At 39.9% G+C, this 20,913-nt stretch overlaps 1 protein-coding gene across 2 annotated transcripts in view; it reads left to right on the plus strand.

Moving 5' to 3' along the window:
* The first annotated feature begins 3,270 nt into the window (after positions 1-3,270).
* SPATA13 (spermatogenesis associated 13) overlaps positions 3,271-20,913 on the plus strand; it is a 145,957-nt gene continuing 128,314 nt past the window's right edge. Inside the window, exon 1 of one of the 2 annotated variants that reach the window (XM_071434051.1) lies at positions 3,271-3,561. In XM_071434051.1, coding sequence (XP_071290152.1) covers positions 3,484-3,561 — 78 coding nt within the window. In that variant the 5' untranslated portion in view covers positions 3,271-3,483. The remainder of the gene's footprint in view (positions 3,562-20,913) is intronic. The other variant, XM_071434055.1, reaches the window with a different exon arrangement.

The raw sequence follows: 20,913 nt of genomic DNA on the forward strand, positions 1-20,913 counted from the left end.
TGATGATTGTTTGAAGGTGTTGCATTCTGTGTGAGTGTGTGAGTAGCTTTGAATGAGTGTTTAAAATAATGTTTAATTAATTCCTAATTAATAAAATACCATTTGTCACGAAGTTTCAATTTGGAATGTGCTATACAATTTGCTAAGTCAGTGTTTCCAGCATATTAAAAGAGTACTTGTTTTAAACATGTGTATTATGCATGTCTTTGGATTGACACACAGTGAAAATGTGTCTGAGGAATAACTTTTTCTAAATACCTTCAGGCAGTTGTTCAGGCTGATTGATCTCAGCACTGGCTTTTCTTTATGTTGACTTTCTTACTTTATAATGCACTTGTTCTCATGACACTCTGCTAGTACTCAGGCATAAGTTTGGGCATATAAGCACAATAAATCAAGTATTGCTCTGGGAAGCTTATAGTACAAATGGTAACTAGATATGAAAAATATATAATAAAGTAACAGGAGAGCAAGGAGCAGGGAGGAACTGAAGAATAATGGTGTGAAAAGGAAGAAAAGGTATATTGACTGGGCATATATATTTTGGAAGTCTCATATTTTGGGCTTGCTCTTTGTTTTTTAATACCATGATAATGTCCAGTGGCCCTTTTCAGGAGTGATGATCTTGGGCTAGATATTTTGCTGTGCTAAGGTGTAAATTGAAGGTGGTTCCTGTCTGAGATTTAATCTGTGTGATTGAGATCTAGGAAAAGATGGTTGGAAAACTATTACAAAAATAGGTACTATAGGCAATGAGTTACATGTCAAAAACTCTTTATAAATTTATAAATACTTTTACTTTTTCTTTGTAACAGTAGCTCACAAAGATTTCTTCTTCCAAAAACCAGATCAACATGCCCTGTGTTCTTTTTCTTGGGAAGTGGGAACTACTTAGATGTGGCTATGCATCTGTAATGACCTTATACCCTGACTATTGACAATTTTCTGGAGTTATGGGGCTGTTGCTTTGATTAAAATTGGAAACAGCCACCAATCTGTGCTCAGCAGCACAGTGGGCACTGAGACCATATCAGCCAAAAAACCACATATCGTTGTGCTATGGATTTTCATCCCCAGAGCTCTGTCATTGTAGCACAAACTACCAGAGGACCTGTCTCAACCTGAGCCTGATTTTCTGCAACAATCACATAGGAATAACAGCATCATTACCACACAGAAAACAGTTTCCAGTCTTGGAAACTCAATCTTTTCTCACAAAGAAAACTTTCTCCATTAGATTGTCCATAAACATACACTTTAAAGAAAGAAAAATAGCTTTTACTGAATTAGAAAGATAGAAATAAGATACTTCATAAGAAATAAGATACTTATTTTGCCTCTCCTACATCAGCTGGTGCTTGAATAGTCCTAAAAGAACCTAAAGACACAAGTAAATGAAAGCAGACAGTAAGAAGTCAGTTGCGGAAAGAAACACCTTTCACTGTGCATGAGTCTCTTTAGAAACACACAAATATGTTACTATCAGTATATATTTACAGGGAGATCATTCTTATTTTATCCAAATGAAAATAACAAATCTCCCTTATGGCCTAATCACAGGAAACAGATAACTTCTGTCTGTTCAGTTAAACCTGGCTGAAGTGACAGCATATATTGTTCTGTCCTTAAAAAATGTGCATCAGATCTGTAGGCCCCTATGAAATTCTATTTTCCTGTTGTATTCAGGTTGAGGATATTTGGACACTGGGTGTTTGGTTTGTTGAACTTCTTGGAAAAGATCCTGGTACTGGGAGTTGAACTATGGGGTTCCTTTGTTAGGATTTCTAATAATGGTTTTGTGCTGTGGCTTTTGTCCCCTGTAAACTCTGTGGGCTTAATTTTTGCCAGTGCAGGCACTAATGTACAGGAATCCAGCCATATGCTGTCATCTGCAGGTTTGGAGCATTGCTTGCCTCTTGCATGATGCTTGGCTTTTTCTGGCCACAGCACTTAGATTATTGGAATAAATGAATTTTTACCCAGTCAGATTGTCAATACACTTATGACTCCCCTTGGTGAGTCTAATCTGTCCAATGTCAGTGCAACTTTTGGATGAGTAGGTATTTGTTGGCAAGAAGAAAGGGTTTGAAGTCTGGCCTCTTTCCAATATTGCAAAATTGTTACTCACAGCACAGTTACTGACTAGTAGAAGGAAGCACATTCAGGACATTTTGATGGCCTCCTCATTCAGGAGTGAACATCTGTCCAGAGCCACAGACCAGACTCACAGAGCAAGCAGGAGAAAGTCAATGCATCTTTGAACTTGGTCAAAACATTCAGTAGCAGTTTTCAATATTAATCTCTGGTTACCGCAGCATCCTGAAATGTCAGTACATACACTCCCTCCTTCCAGTAACGCTGAGAAAAAGGTCGTTTCAGACAGTTGATCACACCTATGTTTCTCTATTGGCAAAGGAGAAAATTAGGTGACTAATGAACTAGAGACCTATTTTTGAAAAGATGGATGTAGATAAGAGACAAGTTACCCAAACTAAGTCTCTTCTTTACATGTTGGTGCTACGATGTGATGGTGTCAGTGAGAGATGACTGCATCTGCTGTGCCCATGGGGATAGTGTTTCCCTTGTGTAGCATCTCCCATATCCTGTAGCACAGTCTGTGCATGCAGTCAAACACTATTAATTGTGGATATCATGCATAGTTTCTCTTTTTCCTTTCTTCTTCTGAATTTTCCTTTCCATGAGGGTAAATGTGTCTCAGTAAAAGATATGGAAAAAGTACTCTGAAGCAGGCTGAGGATCCTAAGGTCATACCTTTTCTGTCCTGTCCTGTCCCGTCCCTTTCACCCTATTGCCCTAGTCCTCAGATTAGACCATCTGTGAATCTTGTTATCCAGCACTGTGCAGAACAGAGTGTTTGACTGATCCCTGGCACAGCCAGCGTGTTGCCTTGGTGGTTGTGTGGGATGAAAAAAGCACAATACATGCCTTTTCTGTCTGAGACTTGTTTATCTGCGCAACATCCAGGCTGCTCTGGGAGAGCTCTCCTCTTGGTGATTGCTGACAATCAAAAACAAATCAAATCAAGGCAAAGTTAGACAAATTCTCCTATACAAAGAGCTACTCTAAAACAAAGCTGCATTTTTGTGGTGCGTTGTCCTGGCTCTGTGTGAGTCCTGTAGAGAGACAAAGGCAAGCAGGAAGGAAATCTCAGCTGCTTAGTAAATGCCCTAATTTAATTTATTTTCTGCTCCCTTCCCCCACTCAAACTGTTCTGCTAACCTGTTAGTCCCAACTCAGACAAGTAAGACCTGCTAATCTGATTAGTCCTGACACAGAGGAGCAGGGCTGCTGGGAAAAGCTGGACCCTTACAGCTGTTTCAGGCTTCAGCTTCGATCATAACGTTATGGGGTAGCTGAATGTATAGTGCAGTGTGACAGAAGCCTGCAGCATGCACACAAGTGAGCAGTGTGACCGTCACTGAAGATTTCTGCCCTGGGTCTGAGGCCACTGGAATATAAACCATGTTTCGTGTCACCTTCAATGTAGTGACAGAGAAAGTAACCTTCACCTTGGCAGCCTGCCCCTCCGCCACATGGAAGGTAAGCTCAGATATGCATAAAGTAAAAAGGTTGATGGCACCACAAAATGTGCTTCTAAACATTTTTCCTAACCTTAGGCCATGTTTGAGATGTTTTAAGGGGAACAACAATGTTTTAAGGGAATTGCACTGCAATGCAACATATGCACAACTGTTTGGAATTGGACTACATGGGTCTGGTTCTAGAGAACAGCTTACTTGTTGCATTTTAAAGTTGTTCTCATTTGGCTTTTACAATAGCCAAATTCATAGTAATTCTCCTTATTCTGGTCTGGAAATGCTACTTATTTATATTAACAGCAAATCTAGAGAGATATATAAACATAACCTACTCATTTCTGTAAGGAAGGGACACTGTTTTAGGAGAGCTTTCAAGTTTCCTGGATAATAGGGGTTCTAAGCATTTGTGAAATGTATACCATGATATGATAAATTAGAGCACAATGCACCTCTATAATAAGGGACTAAAAGAAAAAAATGCATGATAATACTTGGGTTGAGGTTGTGATAGAATTTGGCAGAAGTCAGAAATGCTTTGCACATCAGCTCCTTCTCCCATCCATCAATTCAGTTCACATCTTCACCTCCTTGAGACACAGATTCCCACCTTGTCTTGAAGACAGTGGTATGGTTGGGATGAGATGGGAACAGGTTCGTTGCCTTTCCTTTCTCTTCTGGGAGTGTATACTTTCACTGTAATGCAGCTGAGAGAACAGGTACTATCTTCTGAAGGGTTGCTTTAAAAGCTTCCTTCTATAATTTGTTACTTACAGAGCAGTTACTGTAAGAACCTCATCTCTGTTATTAAGCCTTTCAGATGTGAGACAATTATGAATATCTAGTTACAGTGCCAGAGTAATTCCTCTTGCTTTAGCTGTCCATGATTCATTATGTGGTGTAAGTAGTTGTCATATATCTTTACTGTATAATTTTCTCAGTCTTGGACCTGTCTTTTCTCTTGACTTGTGAGGTAGACACTGCCCAGAAGCTGTTATTAGAAGGTCTTTAAAGGGGCTGGTACAGTGTGGCCCCGGCCAGACCTGTGCTATATGTAGCACCGTGCACTAAATAAAAACCTGTCAACCAGGGCAAAGTGTGTTTGGAGTAAAATTCATGTGAAATTAATTTGACCAGGCGCTTTCTCTCTGGGGGAGGGTTTATGGTAATATTGCTTCAGTTTTCCTGTTTATTAGTAAAACTTAGTTTCCCAAATGTGTATTTATTAGCTAGCAATGAAAAGATCATTTCAACACAACATAAAATGGCTTTACATATGCTTGCTAATTGTGCGTTAAAGATTTTTCTTCCTTTATATCAGGACTTAGAACTCTCTGCCTTTAGATTGCAGGGCACTTCAAAGAAGGAATTAAAATGGAAAAGGATCCTGGATCTTACCTGGCTCATGGACTCTTGGAACAGCAAATAGGGGTGCAAATATAACCCAGCTGTGTGTTGCATTTCAGTGATCATTTATGTTAGACATGAGTACATTGTAGTAAATGCCTCTGGAAGAAACTGGCAAGTACTGAAAAGTGCACCCTAGCATGCCTTTTCTTTTCTCCAACTCTTCTCTTATTTGGATAATTTAAATTATTTGATATGTGCAGACATAAGTAAGTGCTTAAAAGTAAAAGCTAAAAAAACCCTATAGTACAGTATAACTTTGTAAAATGTAGTACATTTATTGATGAACTAAATAAAAAAACAGGTAAGAAAGTAGGCACAATTATATGAACAAAAGAAGATGGGATGCCAGGCCAGCAGAAGAGATGGCTTTGCAGTAGAGCTTACATAATGCAAAGTTAATTTAGAGAAAGCTTTGTGGAAGGAGTAAGTGTGTTTCATTGGCCAGCTATTACAGCTGGAAAATATCTGACATGGTTTCAGGTGCACAAGCCTTCTATTTTGACAGTAGGAGGCTAATGAAAGACTGTTCCCCCACAACCTCACTTTGCTTATGTCCTTGTGTCAGCCAGAAGAGCACTGGTATTGCAAGTTGATTTAAATCCTTTAAAGCTGAAAGAGGTCGCATCTCTACTGGAGGAGGGAGGACGGGGATGTCTCCTTTCAGATTGCTAAGTCTTTGTCTTCAAGAGTAAGTGCCCCAGTCTGCAGGTAACGCCGACACATTCTGCTTTTCCATACAGCACAGCATGACCAGCAGATGAGTCCTGCACGGTGTGGTGGGACAAGGATACTGGGGCAACTCTGTAGCACATTTCTTGGGGGTGGGAAGAGCAGAGCAAATTCTGTCCCAAATTGTTACCTTTCTACCCTATGCTATGCAGTGGTAGTGTTAGTTTCCCTTAGAAATTAATTTCTGATTAGAAGTATTGGTGAAAAGTATTTCACCCTATTTAAATTATCTGGAAAATATTAATTCAATGATATTTTAATGAAAAAAGCCACAGTATTCCTGCTCCAGACGTTTCAATCTTTGAAGCATAAACTCCACTGCTTTTGCAATACATTATTTTGAAAAACCAGTTTAATTAGAAGTGGGGAAGGGTATGGACATGGAACAACTAGAGGGAAGTGACAGCTGAAAAGGGCTCAAGTTGTCAAGCGAAAAAGGCTCAGAGTTGAACGAGGCTGTTCACACAGGCACCAATGCCTGAAGGCCAAAGCAAGAAGAATCACTACTATAAACTGGGAGCATCTTTATTATAAAGCCTGAAGGAGGGGACTGGGCTGCTTTTTCTCACCTCTCTGGGTCACTCTGCCTCTGCTCGTTTCCCTGCTCCTTAGAGAACAGGCTGCTGGTACTTCTCGATCTGTTGACAGGTGTGTAGCGGGCCAGCAGAGCAAAGGGATGAGTAATCTGAGATGTGCGTGGGTTACAAAAATCAGGCTGCAGCCGCTATCAGCTTGGCCAGAATCCCTCTTCAAAAGGCTTTTCAGGTTTTGCTCACTTGAATTACTGTTGCATTTTCAATCAGTTGCTGCTAATGTTTGGGGAGTCTTGTGTTGTGCCTCTTTGTATCCTATATCTGGCTTTAAGAGCAGATAACAAGATCATGCAGCTATTGATATACCTACAAACTCCTACCACTCATTTCCTAACCTGTGAACAGACAACATGCTGCTTAGATAAATGCAATTCACTGGGTACCAGCAGATTTAGTTACAGAATGTATTTGCTCATGGAGGCTTAGCTATGCTTGAATCCTATTGATTTTCTCTTACTGTTGGTGGTTTGGCTTTGTTGAATTCTGTCTGAACTGTATGGGAGAAAGCAGCAAAAACTGCTGGTTTGTGGCTTTCTATTCAAGGCCAGGAAGTTCCCTTGATGGGGATCAACCTAACTGGGGGCTTTCATGCCAAATGATGCTGCACTTTATCTCCCTGACATGGACAGATAAATGAGCTGGGGGCGGCTTTGCAGTCAGTTGGAGCCTGACCCGAATGCGCATTGTTGCCAACTTTGGAAAGCTGCACAATGGCCCTGTCTCCCGGGCAGTTACAGCCGTTGGGGCAGGGACCTGTCGCCTGGAAGGCTGTTAGGAAATAATGATGTTAACCCCTCCCTAAGGATGTGGGAACAGTGTTCAAATCTTACGAAGTGGGCAATATCTGTGATAAGGAAAGCAGAAAAATCAGGGGCTTAGTGCTCATTTTCTTTCTGCAGCAAGTTGAGCACAGTGCGTCAACATGAAAAGGACTGGTGGGGAGGTGGGGTGGGAGGCGTGGGAAGTAGGCAGCAGCACTCAGCTTTTCTGGCTCAGATTAACCTCCCCTGTTGCTGCTTTGGAAACCTCAGTCAGACTTGCATAGAGCTACAGTTGTCTGCTCTCTTCAGCAAGAGCAAGTGCACATTACTGAACCATCTCTTACTACTTTGTTGTCATAGTTCCTAAATACACCCCCAGCATTGAAAACCACCACAGTATATACAGTACAAACAGAAACAGGCTGATCTATGGATTTAGTGCATGAAAACAAAGGACCAGACCGTGAGCAGAAAGGACATAAAGTGGTGTCAAATATCATCCTCATGTGATGGCACTTGAAAGAGCAGTGCAACATGCATGAATGTGGCACGTACTGTAATGGATTATTTGGTGTTGAATTCACTGTAAGGTCTTGCATTGGTCCAAGGAGCTGGTTTGATCCCCACATCCCCTTAAAGCTGTGGAGGCAGTGGAGATGAGGAGGCTCAGAACTTTGGGGGAAATTTTCATCTTGTTCTTTACTCGGGCCTTGTTTTGAGCTTGTAGAACAGTACATTTCTCCTTGAACAGTAACCACAGTTTCTAACTGTTAAATATAGAGCTGCTAAACAGTTCCAAATCTAACTTCCTTGAAAAAAAATTAAGAGACTCGTATTGCTCTCAGTTTTAATTTTAAACGTTTTTTGTTTTTTACTTTGATTTTAAAGAGTATTCCATTATATACTATTTTTTGCCTATACTGTTTTCAATTGTACCACCAGATACCTGCATATCAGCTTCTATGAACTTTGTTCAAGGTTCACAAGCTTTTGTGACGTGTCTCTTTATTTTCCCTGATCGTGAGTGCAGACTCACATTTTGTATAGTTGTTACTTCTGGATGCACCTCAAAGGAGTTTAATGAAGTCCCTTCCCTCTATACAATGTTCAGAGTCCTGTAACAATTTATGGCCCCAAATACTTGTCTCAGTAATGCTGAACACCACTTCACAGTAACACAACCGCCTCTGGGATTATGATGACTAATTTGGGAGCTACTGCTATAGAAGCAAGTACTTTTTGAAGTGATGACTTACTAATATTTCCAGTAACAGTCTCAGAGCTTTATTTCCTTGAGCCATGATGAGATCAAGATTTTCTTCCTGTCATTATATTTCTGGGAATTCTATAGCTCCACATCTCCTCAAAGTTCTTTCTAGCACAGATTTGCACAGCTTTAGAGAGCTTTCTCCCGCTCTCTCTATTTTTCATTATGTATAGCATATCCTCCTTTGCTAGCTTTTGTTCCTCAACAAAAATATCAGTATTATTTTAACCCTCTACCTAACCCTTGCATGAATGGATCAGCAGGTTCTTGTTAAGGGTTCAAGTAATGCATAAAATCAAGTCTGTGATGCTCCTTTTGTCCCCAACTCTAATTCACCAGCAGATGGTAGCAAACATCGCCTTCCTTGCGAGCTCCGCCTGGGCATCAGTGAATGAGGAAGGGCCGGGGTGCCTCATCGGAGTAATTTGTTTTCAGCTAGAAGAAATAAGCTGTAAACAAAGTAGTTGTGCAACTCGGAACAAGGAGGATAACCACGGAAACCATGGAAATATTGCTACATTCGGGACAGAAGAACTAAGTAGAGGTCAGAACAAACTCACTGCAGTGACTTGCACTGAATGGCATGAGAAGCATTTTAGTGTCACTGTTATTCTCGTAGTGACAAAAAGGAACCATTATTTGCAATGTAGCAAATGAGCAACATTCAGGGAGTCACGATAAAATTGAAACTGCTCTGGGTCAGCTCTGCCCGTGTATGTTGACCCTTTGTACTGAAGACATGGAAAGTTCAGGAAGGCAACTGCCTTACTAAAGGCAGTTTCTAGCCATTTATTTGGTTTTATTCTGAGATATACCACTCTGGTCCTTTTATATTTGGTATCGGCTGCTAATTACCACTTACTCTCTTCTGTACACTTCTCATTCAAATGGCTTGTTATGGCAGCAACATCTCAGCTTCTTTTTCCTAGCAATGGCTAGAATGACAACAATGGAAATGAGACATAGAATGGAGAAAGGGACAGGATAAAGCACAAAGTGCTAAACTGTGGTGTAATTCCCATATGGAAATGTCTCTTCGCTTATAAGACAGTACAGTATAGATCTGGGCAAACTATTTGTGGCAAATCATTGGATATTTTTTGCCTATACTGTTTTCAATTGTACCACCTCTACTTTCAACTATCTAAATAAAGATTTGAAATTCTTTGACTTCTTCATTCAAACACTGTTTAATTCCATAAGCAGTTTTTGGGAAGCATTTCCTTTGTTCTCATTTCTTCATCAATAAGTGTTTGATGACGAAAATCTAAGAATTGCCTGACTGCATACTGAAATTGATTTATATGTTTATTTACTGGAAATGAAAAAAAAACATTTAAATATAATTTAAAATAAGATAATGGCTTTTTATGGGTATAAAAATTATTCCTTCTCCAGTGCTTACCATATCTTGTGCCAGAAAACTTTTATTGGTTAAACTTTTAGAATAGAAAGAGAAAGGAAGGACATCAGTTACCGTGTTGTGCTGCTCCTTTCACAGGATGACTTGATCTGGAAAGATCACTGAACACAAATGGGACTGGCTATGCCTCTGTCAGTGCTTATGCCCCATAACTGAGGATTTCAGCTGAAGCTGTCAGGATTCTCCTTTGGCCTTAAATCCTCCTATTTTCTTGCAACAATCAGAAATACCTGAATACTTCTGTGCCTTTGGCTGGTATAACTGGCCTGAGTCCTTTTAGCTCCATTGGCAGGAGTCAGTGGTGTAATACTGTGTTGAACTGCATGTGCAGGGTACAAAGTCCTCCCAGTGTGACAACACTTGTCTCCCAGAGCTGTGCTATTGACAGAGGTGATGACCAATCAGTTCAGGGACAACCCAGATTTTTGCTTTGGAGATTTTCGCCCATATCCCTTGCAAGGAGATTTGCCGAGAAAGGCCTGGACATTAGTCGACTCACAACCTAATTTGACAGAGGCAGAACTGGAAGAGGGCACGTTACAGTATTTGAATGTCATGGTTTGGCAGTATGGTAAATCTGCCTTCAGGGACCCTCACGTTTCATCAGAAATGCCATGGCCATCTGAAGCCAAGCTTTGATTTAACATAAACTCACTGCTCATTCAAATTTGTTCAAAACCACTGATGGATCTATTTTGTACTATGAGGTTTTATGCCCAATCAGGTACAATCTGTCTGTACATTTCTATTCTTATGCTTAGATCAAGGAACATCTGCCTCCCACAGCCATCATAAAGCCTCCATAGGAGGATGAAACCATTACAGAGCTTAAACTCTCTCCTGTGTAGTGCGTTTAATCTGTCTGAACTGCACTCACCTTCTCAACTCTGATCAAATCCATTTTATACTGTTGGTGGTGCTTAGATACACCATCATGGAAGCACAGCCTAAATGCAGCCATACAAAAAGCTGATGTCAAAACTGTGAAGTCACATCTCTGCTTGACCACATTTGCGTTCCCAATCCACATAAAGATGGATGTGACCTTTTAAAAATATTACACTCAAAATGTCTGTATTTGCCAGTTAACATCAGCGCTACCTTTAGTCATCCTTTACTAGCCTGATGACATATTAGGAAAGGAGGTCTTGTAAGATGAATCTGGATAAGAAAAAGGAGGGAAAGAACAAATGTGAACTGAAATTTGTCACTGGAGAGGATGACTAGAAACCCACTAAACTGCGAGTGGGAATTTCAAGGTTCTTGTTGAACACGAAGAAGGGTTGCTAAGAGCTCTACGGAGACTGGAAAATATGATGGTGCAGCACCAAAACAAAGAGGCATGTGTATGGGGGAAGTTTGGGATTTATCTTGTAGAAGTTTGGATTCTGACCAAAAAGAATAAACTTTATGTGAAATACTGATTTGATGAGAATACATAATGAAATTATAGTGTAGCTGTGTGTTTTGCCCATGGGATTCCCTTTCTGTTCCAGTGCAGATGTTTAGCTCTTGGTAGTCATAGTACTGCTGGGGTGTTATAACTCACTTAGCCATTTTGTGTCTTATGTAACAGTATGAGAAGGTCTTCTTGCTATTACTGTTACAAAATGAGCAGTTGCAAACTTATTGCAGCATGTAGAAATCTTCTTCCACAATGGTAATTCATTCCTCTTTATATAGTATCCATTGTCTTAGCACAATTAAAATCATGCTAAGTGCTTTACAAAATATAAAAAGACATGGTCCTGGCCTAAAGTGCTTTCTGCTTTAGTTCAGACATGACAAAAGACATGTGAGAAATGAGTGAGATGGTGCAGGGATGAGTGAGACCCAGAGTTCCTCTAAAGAGAGCACTCTGGTGTGATGTTTATATAATCCAAGCATTAAATTATGTCCATCCCTCCTCTCCTTTTTGAAGTTTGCATAACTTTTTTCAGAAGCAATTGTTGTTTGACATTAACTGGCACTGCAAGAGTTCTGACTGATGACAGCTTCATTTTTTACTTTTGATAAGAGCTCTTATGAGTCGCATTACAACTTGAGGCATTAAAGAAATATGTATCAATTTATCTTAATATGTCATACTGTAAATCAGAGTGATTTACCTGCTGCTTTAGAAGAACTTCAGCAACCCCTGCAGCAGGGACAGGCACTTCCAAGTGCTTGGGGGTGGGCAGTTGAGAAAACACATATTGCATACATCATCTAGCTCCCAATATGGCCATAAAATGCAGTAGAGATATTTCCTGAGCTGTACTCTCTTCAAGTTTCTTATAAGGCCATCAAATTCTAATCAGACTAGTAAAAACCCCAGTGCAAAACTGGTCTCAACAGCAGGGAATGTTTAGTGGTGTCTTACTGCTGCATTGACAATAACAGCTCTTCTCATAAAAAGTATTTCCTGGCAACACCTCCTCTCTGAGAACCAGACAGAAAACTGTAGCTTGAAAATCTTTATTTACAGCTGGGGAAAAGTAGTCCTTTGCCTTAGTGAGCTTCTGGCAGTTACTGAGGTTCTGCAGTGCAATAGTCATCTGCTTCCCAAGGAAACTGGCCAGATTATCCATGTGATTGTGGATCATACTGTGCTGGTCCCACTGCTGTTACTGATCCTGAGGGTTAGGAAATGCAGGATACTGCATGGATTTCCTCATTCCCAAGACAGGAATGTGTCCTTCCTACTGGCCATGAGGTCTCTCTGTGATCAGAGAGGAGGGGTGGAACTTTCTTAGACAGGCACTTTGGGTTCAGGGACAGAGGTGACAGACAGGCACATCTAACTCTCTTGGAAGAACTATGCCATTTGCTTCCTATCATGCCTTTAAGCATCCCTCCCTCTGTCATCTTTGACCAGGCAGACTTAGACCAGTCTATTGATTTAGATGTGGTCAAATCAACATCCTAACACCTAGCACTTTCCAAGGGAGGATTTCAGAGGGTTGTATTGATGGTGACAGTGGGTATTCACTTAAAGTTAATGAAGAGAGATTTACATTGTACAGTAATCAGCAAGCAGCTCTGTAAGGGTGTTAGATTGGATCACCCTGGTGGTCACTACATCTCCTTTGGCTCTGGTTTCCAGCACCCAAGGTGAATGATGAGACAAACCAATGCAGGGGTCCAACACATTTATCAAAATGCTCTCAAAGTCCCATTGTTTAATTCCATATGGAATTTAATTAATTAGAGGATCTGAACATTATCCAGCAGCACACTGGCCTCCACTGGCCAGCCTCAGGCTTGGCTTGTGCCAGCTTTGCAGGCTCTGTCTCTCACAACCAGGTGGTGGAAGGGAATTGCAGGCAGTGCTGCACCTATGCACAAATGAAGTGGAATTTTTTAGCAAACATTCTCCACTATAAACTCATTCTGCTTGTTTTCCTTATTTCCCAGTCTAAAGTTGGGACATTTCACCTCTCTGTCATTATCTGTTGTCTCATTTCCAGGTTGAACTAAACTAAGGAGAGCTATACACCTTCCACTAGTGCTGTCAGCCCTGTAGCAGGGAGGGGTTCTGCTGGTCCTGCTCACATGACACATCTTTCAGTAAAATGGTTCTGGGAAGAAAAAAGCTGTGCTTGAAAGAGGCAATTCAAGTGAGCAGAAAGTTTTCCATTTAAAATTGGCAAATTGCTTGTTAAAATGAATGAAACAGTGAACTGTGCATAACTCAGGGTGTAGAGTATGTGATGTGACAGACTTCTTGTGACCTCTTTTCTGTCTTGCTGCCCTTTGGGCAATAATATCACCAAGCTCTGCAAGAACACTGTAACTCCAGGTAAGCTCAAAGATAAGCTGAGAGGCTTTCGCCATTTAAACCTCTTTAGAGTCCTAATGCATTAACAGGAGATTTACATAGTGCAAAAGTTACATAAACTGTCCTTTACAGAAAAGTTCTCTTTCATTTGAGTGCCAAAATTTTACTTCTCTCTGAAAGCAAAGGCATTGCATTGGCATTTAACACTATGGCTTCTGCTTCCCTCTCCCAGGGCTCTGAAGCTGCATTTTGGAAGATTGATAACGTGTCTGTGTGTAGTCTGCAAGTTTGGCTTTGTTAAAGAGTATTAAGGTATATAGAGTTTGATACTTTCCTTGGTTCAACATTAAACCAAGCATTTCTTCACTATTTAAAGCTGCCATTTTGACCTTTATCACTGTATTAGAAAGCAGCAGCTAGCTCAGCTGTTTGCAGGAGTTGTTTGCCTTCTACGAACTCAGATTATCTGTTCCAGTAACACTCTATTATTGTACACCATAATAACCATTAACTAGTAACTCTTCAACACAATGAATCTCTGTATTCTGAAGAAACTAGAGCACTCAGTGGGTGCAGTGCCCATTACTCAAAAGGATTTTGGACCAGGGTTTGTCCCTCAATTACAGAAAATATTAACCATCTGGAAACTAATAACACAGAATTCTCTTTAGTTACCAAGTGCTTGAGATATCCACTGATTTTTCATAAGAAATAAAAGGTCTTGGCAATTTTCTCTCAGCGTTTTTCAAGAAAGTGGGTAAGTGGGCACTAATTACAGGCTTTAATGGCTGAAGAGTCTCATTAAAGGAGATCCATAAGGACCAACTGTCTGAGTTAGGAGACACAGTATTTTCACTTCTGTAAGAAGGCTACGAAGGTCTGTGTTTAGCCTTCTCTTACTAGACAGAGTCCTTGGTGTTTCTAAACTATGGGCCTGGCATGCTCTGCAGGTGGCCCAAAACCCCTGGTCCCTCCATCATCTTCATAGGGAGGCAGTGGATGCCACCTAATCATATTTTACCAGTGAAAGCAATGTGATAGTTCAAGGCCTGGAGGGGCAATGATTTGTGTACATTAGAGTCTTATCTCAACAAATATTCACTAGGCATACAGAGAATGGACCTTGATGCAAGAGTGGGAAAGATTCCCAGATTCCAGGTTAGTTATTGTCAAATATCAGATTTATAAAGCAGAATGACATTTCTACCTGTAAGAAATTCATTTGTCCAGAAACTGAAGGACTGTCTGTCTCAAATGATGGATAATCTGAGCTACTGTGTTTCTGGACCTAAAAATGTTACTAATGAACATTAGTCATGAGGGTGACTAATGTTGTTTTTTGTGCCAATGTTTAGCCAGTCTGAAAAGATGTAGATTCAGTAAATGATCTACAGACTTTGAGACTCTGCCCAGTTCTACATCCAAAGCTCACCAGCAAGAGGGAATCCTTTATCCCACTCTCAAGTAAGGAAATAATGGAGTGAAAGCATTAAAGTAATAAGACAAAAGCCTGGCTCTACCCAGGGTACAGAAAAGTATTCAGCTGATTTTGAAATCTGGTCTCCTCCTCTCAGTTGCATTGCATACCCTGCAAGATAACTCTTGCCTTAAATGGAGGAGACCATTTATAACATCCTTAATTTAGAAAAATTCAGACATAAAGCATCATGTATAGTTCAGTAACATGACCTGAGTCACTTGGAATTTCAGCTGTAAAACTTAGAATCCAAGACTGAAGACTGAACTATTCTGATGAATTTATTTTCCTCAATTAGAGATCTCATAGCTTGTGTTGTGGGCAGTTCAGATTGTTCCACTCATTATGCTTTGTAGTTTTGTCAGCAGAACAATTTACTGCAGCCTGTCCATGTGTAGTGAATCTATAATGAATTATGGAATTTTGCTGTGAAAGCCTGATCTTTTCCAAAGTTTGTTTCATGGTTTCCCAGTACTGCTGTTCTCATACACTTCAATGGTCTAGGCAGAAAGAAGTAGTTTCAAATATTGTTAAAGAAGTTCACCTAAAAGTCTATCTAGACACATGAAAACTCATCCTTACAAAGGTATTATTTCCTTCTGCCTAAAGCAATGCAAATATTACACTAAAAGAAAACTTTGGAGAATATAACAGGCTACTCATTATGTTTTCACCAAGGCAATTAGAGTTCTTGCAAACACAAAAAGTGTTTAAAGTTGTCTGCTGGTCCGATATACACTGCACAGCATGTGGTCACCATTAATGTGGCTTTCAAAAAGCTCAGAAGTGTGGCTCTGTTTTCTCATATATCCTGAGAGATGGTTTTTATCTCAACAGTTGTATTAGTGAGATGCATTGGCAAGGTATTGTAAATTGAAAGATTAATTCTGAAGCAGATAATTAACTGGGAAGGGAATCCTCTGACATTAGCTTATATGGCCTCTGATGGGCACAGGGTAGAATATCTCAGCTGGTGAAAGGATACTGTGCTCTGGACATTTGTGATTTGATATAAAGCCTTATAAATCAAGAGAGAAGCTTTCCAAACTTTGGATCACTCTTCTGATATCTGATTCAATAACAAGTCAAGCTGGATCCATTTCCTAAACAAAACCACTGGTATAGACAGATAACAAAGGAGCTTCTGTATTTTTTTAGGCAAGCAAAAAGGGAGAAGATTTATTTCAGAAGCCTTGAGATAATGTCTAATGTTCAAAGAATCAGAATGGGTATGCAGATACATCATCTTAATATTATTATGACCACAGTATGTCAAAATTTTTATGACAGTATTCCTTGATTTACTGACAGCATGATCAAACAAGAAGCACAGATCCATCCTCTTAAGTTACGTAGTAACTGCAATGCAATTTAAAATCCTTTGCTCTGAAGCTGATTTTAGCATATATGTTTACAAGACTTCTTAAGGGATTAGAAATTTATCTCTTGGCCATTCTCTTCTTCCAGATAAAGGGATGGTCTTCAGATTTAGGATGCCCAGGTTGGACCATTTGTGCTTCTAAATCTGTCATGGGACATTTAGAAATCTGTGAAATCAGACCTTAATAAAGAAGCAGAAGTTACAGAGCTAGTAATGGGACAGGAGATGTAGAAATCTACAGTGCCATCTGCACTGAAGACCTTTGCTTTTTATAATGTAGCTGTGTCAGTGCAAACCCTTGAGGTTAATGAACCATTCCCTGGTGCTGTTGTTAATCTACAAGAGCAGTTTGCAGCATTGGAAAGTCCTGTTTTGGTACTAGGTAAAATCCATGTATATGAGAGGTTTTCTAGCACCACAAGTAGGCAAGAATGATGCTGTTTTGGTACAGGGGGCTGGGTCATTTCCTATCCTAAAACTTCCTGGTTTTAAAACACATTTTGTGTTTTAAACTTACAACAATTGCCCGTTGAATAACAAAGAAGAAAGCAAAAGGGAACTCACCTAGTCTACTTACAGCATTACTTGATTTGAAGGCTAAACAAGCTATTGCTTGAATGTTGCAATATTGCAATGAAATAAACCTATCAAATTGGGCAAGATTTGTATGCTTGTGCAGGGAGAGGAACAGATTCACTACTGCACTCACCTCTTGCTTCAGAGTTGCAGACTGAATTGTGATGAACCACAGCAGAAACAGTATCGGGGGCAAAAACGTGGGCAAAAATGCTGACCTTTATAGCATTTGGTGCATTCTGCCAAATCTATGCATAGGGGTGTTTTAATATTTACTTATCATGGTAGTGTTTTATGTTCACAAAATATGTTCATAATGGAGCTGTATTCTGTTAGATGTTATCTATGTAGAAGTGAAGAGTTTCTGCCCTAAAGGATTTGTAAACCAAGAATTCTAGTTCAGTTTAAATAGAAGTTATTTAGTAAGCAAAGCCTTTGGAAGTCTGTTTCCTGCTTATATTTTGTAGTGATTTCTATATTTTCACATATGCTGGGAAAGAAGTTTCCTGAGCTCAAACAAACTACTGACCAGCTTGTCTGATAGCTGCTCAATATATATATATTTCCCAGTGACCAAGGTTAATTTCACCTGGGGCTGGAAGTTCAGGAGCTTGGCAGGCTGGTGCTTGGGCTCCTGTTAGCAGAGCTCCTCTAGATCACAAAGGGAACTCTTGTGGAAGCCAGACTGCATCATCATGTTTCACCCCTGCTATCCAAGCCAGCAGCAAATTCATTTCGTTTAGAGCCAAGAAAGATTTTGCCTATGGTGGGGAGTGGGAAATTGTTCTGTGAGTAATTTTAAATGGTCTTAGTGTCAGGGATTTTTTTCTTTTCTTTTAAATCCCACGGTCTTGGTTTTTAGGAAATTCTTTTTGCTATTTTATGTAGTTTTTCCTTTACTGAGCCCTATCATTATGTGTATACAAAAACTACCTGAATGTGAAATCCTAAAGCACTTTTTTATGCAGTTTATTTTCAAAATACTTGAAAAAATAGATTTTTGAACAGATTTTATTATTGACCCCTGAAACTATTAAAATCAGTACCAACTGCTCATGAGTTGGTCCTCATCTTTGTAAAGAGTATACTGCTAGGGTTTTTGTTTTTTCTTCTATGATCTTTAGAACTAGCTGACACCTAAATTATTCAATTGCAGCATAGATTGTGTAGAAAAGTGTGGAAAACATTAGCAATGATCAAGGGACAACTTACTTGACTTCCAGTAAGAAGACATTTTGCTACCAGATGTGTTCATACTCTTTGCAAATGTACTTTGAGGATTTACTGAATATTACTTGCTTTGTAATGACCTAACATTATGTTTTATGAACTCCTGAATAAGAGATTTCCTTTAACAAGACTTAGGGCCCATTACAGTAGAGGTACAGTTCTATGAATTTACAACATGCAAGTTTTCCACCAAACTGGGGATGGCTCAGCTCCTGTCACAGAAATACAATTTGGCATACAAGGCTAAGCCAACTCTGCTTTCGTCTGTCTTTAATGAAGTGGAATTGTGATATGTTGGATCAGTATTGGTGAATTGGAACTATCACTGTAGGTGGGTGATTTGAACTCATTGGGTTGCGAGTTGCTGCAGCCCATGGTGCAGCAGAATCCTTAAACACGTGACAATGCTGTGTCTTTGGAATATTTCCCCTCAGGAAATGTTTGGATGCTTTTTGTGAACAGGTGCTCTGCAGGAGTTTTGTTTCCAGTGTTACACCAAAGAATAAACACATATTTTCTTTCTCAGGTACTTTGTTGCTTCAGCATTTGTTCTTTAATAAAGCTAGAAAGGGCAGAGGAGACTGAGAACTAAACAGACTGAGTATATAAACCTTTCTCTTTTGCCACGCCGTAAAAATACCAGTTTCAAATCAAGTTACAAATGGTCCTTTAAGACAGATTAATTCAAACCTCCTCTCTCAACCCTATTAAACTGTCATCTTCCCTGGAGTGGGGATGGGCACTAATCAAACGCACAGATCACAACGACCCTGGTCATTGCGTGGGAGTTGAAAACCCATCTGATGAAGGGCTTGTGAATGACCTTTCGCTTTGTACCGGGCTGCATCGCACTCTCCAGTCAAATACCCATTTAATCCTTAATCTAGTGCAGGTGAAGTTGTTTACTCGCCCCGCGCTGCGCGTGGGAGCCCGGAATTCCCGGCAAGAGCGAGCTGTGCCCCGGGCGAGTCCCCGCGGCTGCAGGGAGCGGGAGCCCCGCTGGAGGGCGAGCGGGGGAAGCGCTCCGCGCCGGCACGGCCAGGGCGCTCCCCTGCTTTTCCTGCTGCCCGCGGCCCCCGATCAGACCTGTGTGCCTGCCTTATGTGAGAAACCTCGGCTTGTTTCACAACCTCTGAAGCAGGTGTTTTCTTGGGGTTTTTTTGTCTTTCTGACATTAACAGTATGAATTCTTCATTAAGTTCTTCTCTTGTTTAGCTTCTCAAAGAAGAGTCAATGAGTCACATTGAGTGACTGAAGCATTCCTGGAATTATGCTTCTTAGACATTAGAAAATGTCAGAACAATAACAACATTTCCCCTAGTGTTTTTGGAAGAACATGAAATATGAAGCCCATTAGTTTAAATAATTCTGGTATTGGGTAATTGTACTGGTGACAGGTTTTACTTTTTCCTTGATGCCACATGTTGCAAAGCTAAGTTGAAACAGTAGGAAGACAGAAAGAAAAAAGTAGCATGGTATCCTGTGAACACCAGCGGTATCATTATCTTCTCTTTGTTTTCAGAAATAACCTAGTGAAAGGCTCTTTCAAAAGCTAAATGTCTTTGTTGAATCCTTTCTCTGAATCTATTTACCAGCTCAAAAGACTTCAGCCTAAGAATCAACACAAAACCCTGAAGAACAAGGACAAATGGGACAAACTTCTGCCTGTGCTATAATGTAGAACAATTTTTAATTTGTGCATTGCCAGGAGATGAGGTTTTTGTGTTTATAAAGGCCAGGATTTTGGTACTCTCTGAAGTCCTGAAGATCTGTTTCTGATCCCTTCATTTAGAAGATATTAAGAAGTGATAAATCTGTATAATTTGCTTTAGAAGTAGTAGTACATTTTAAAAGCATTCTGAAATTATTTAGCTTATCAGTAAATCAACTGAATGACATTTCTACTTCTCTTTGCAATTTTTTCCCTGCAATTAAAGGACTTTATTTATTTTATGTGACTCCCCTTCAGAGTTTGTACTTCAGTTGCTTTTAGACAACCTCTTAAAGGCAACAGTAGTCTGAGCCTTACATTTTCCATCAAACTTCTGACTACATTTGAAAAAACTAACTTCTACTAATGCTGACAGTAGGATCCATGTGTATTTTTCAGTTGGGTATGCTACCAGTCCCTGTAGAGGTGATGTTTCAAATTCAAAGCCAGAGTAACTACACTGTCTGCATTATTTGTTCTTCTTTCACCCTAATCCAGAGCGATGGTGAACAGATGCAGCATGTTTCTTTTGATCAATGATTTCCTGTCCTCAAAGGACCTTGTGAAATTGCCTCTCCTTCCCATTTCCAGATGGTCATTCAGAGGTTCAGTTGAATTAGGTTTTGAAAACATTAAATGTTATCTTATTCCATTCCCTGTGATTATATTTTTATTACTTTTATCAAAAAGGCTTGCTGCACACTCCCTGATCTGAACACAGACAGTTTTTGTCTGGGACTTGGATGGCACCACATCCAAGTTGTCCATGAAATCTACCTGATACTTTTGCAGACAAATTAGTCATGAAATGTCTAGAATTTATAAGAGTATTTTTTGCTCAGGGCAACTTTATCTTACTATATCTCAGGGTTTTCAATCCTTCCTGTCACAAACTAGTGGACACCTGTGTGCTGAAGCTTTGGTGTTATTAGCAGTAGATATAAGACATACATTTTGGTGGCCAATGGTTTGTTTTGCACGTTGACTTGGAGAAAATGCTGGCAGCAATACTTAAAAAATTTTTCACTGGTAAGAACT

The sequence above is a fragment of the Agelaius tricolor genome, unplaced genomic scaffold, assembly GCF_023055355.1.
Source record: "Agelaius tricolor isolate 1412-34295 unplaced genomic scaffold, bAgeTri1.0.p SCAF_9, whole genome shotgun sequence".
Lineage (NCBI taxonomy): Eukaryota > Metazoa > Chordata > Aves > Passeriformes > Icteridae > Agelaius > Agelaius tricolor.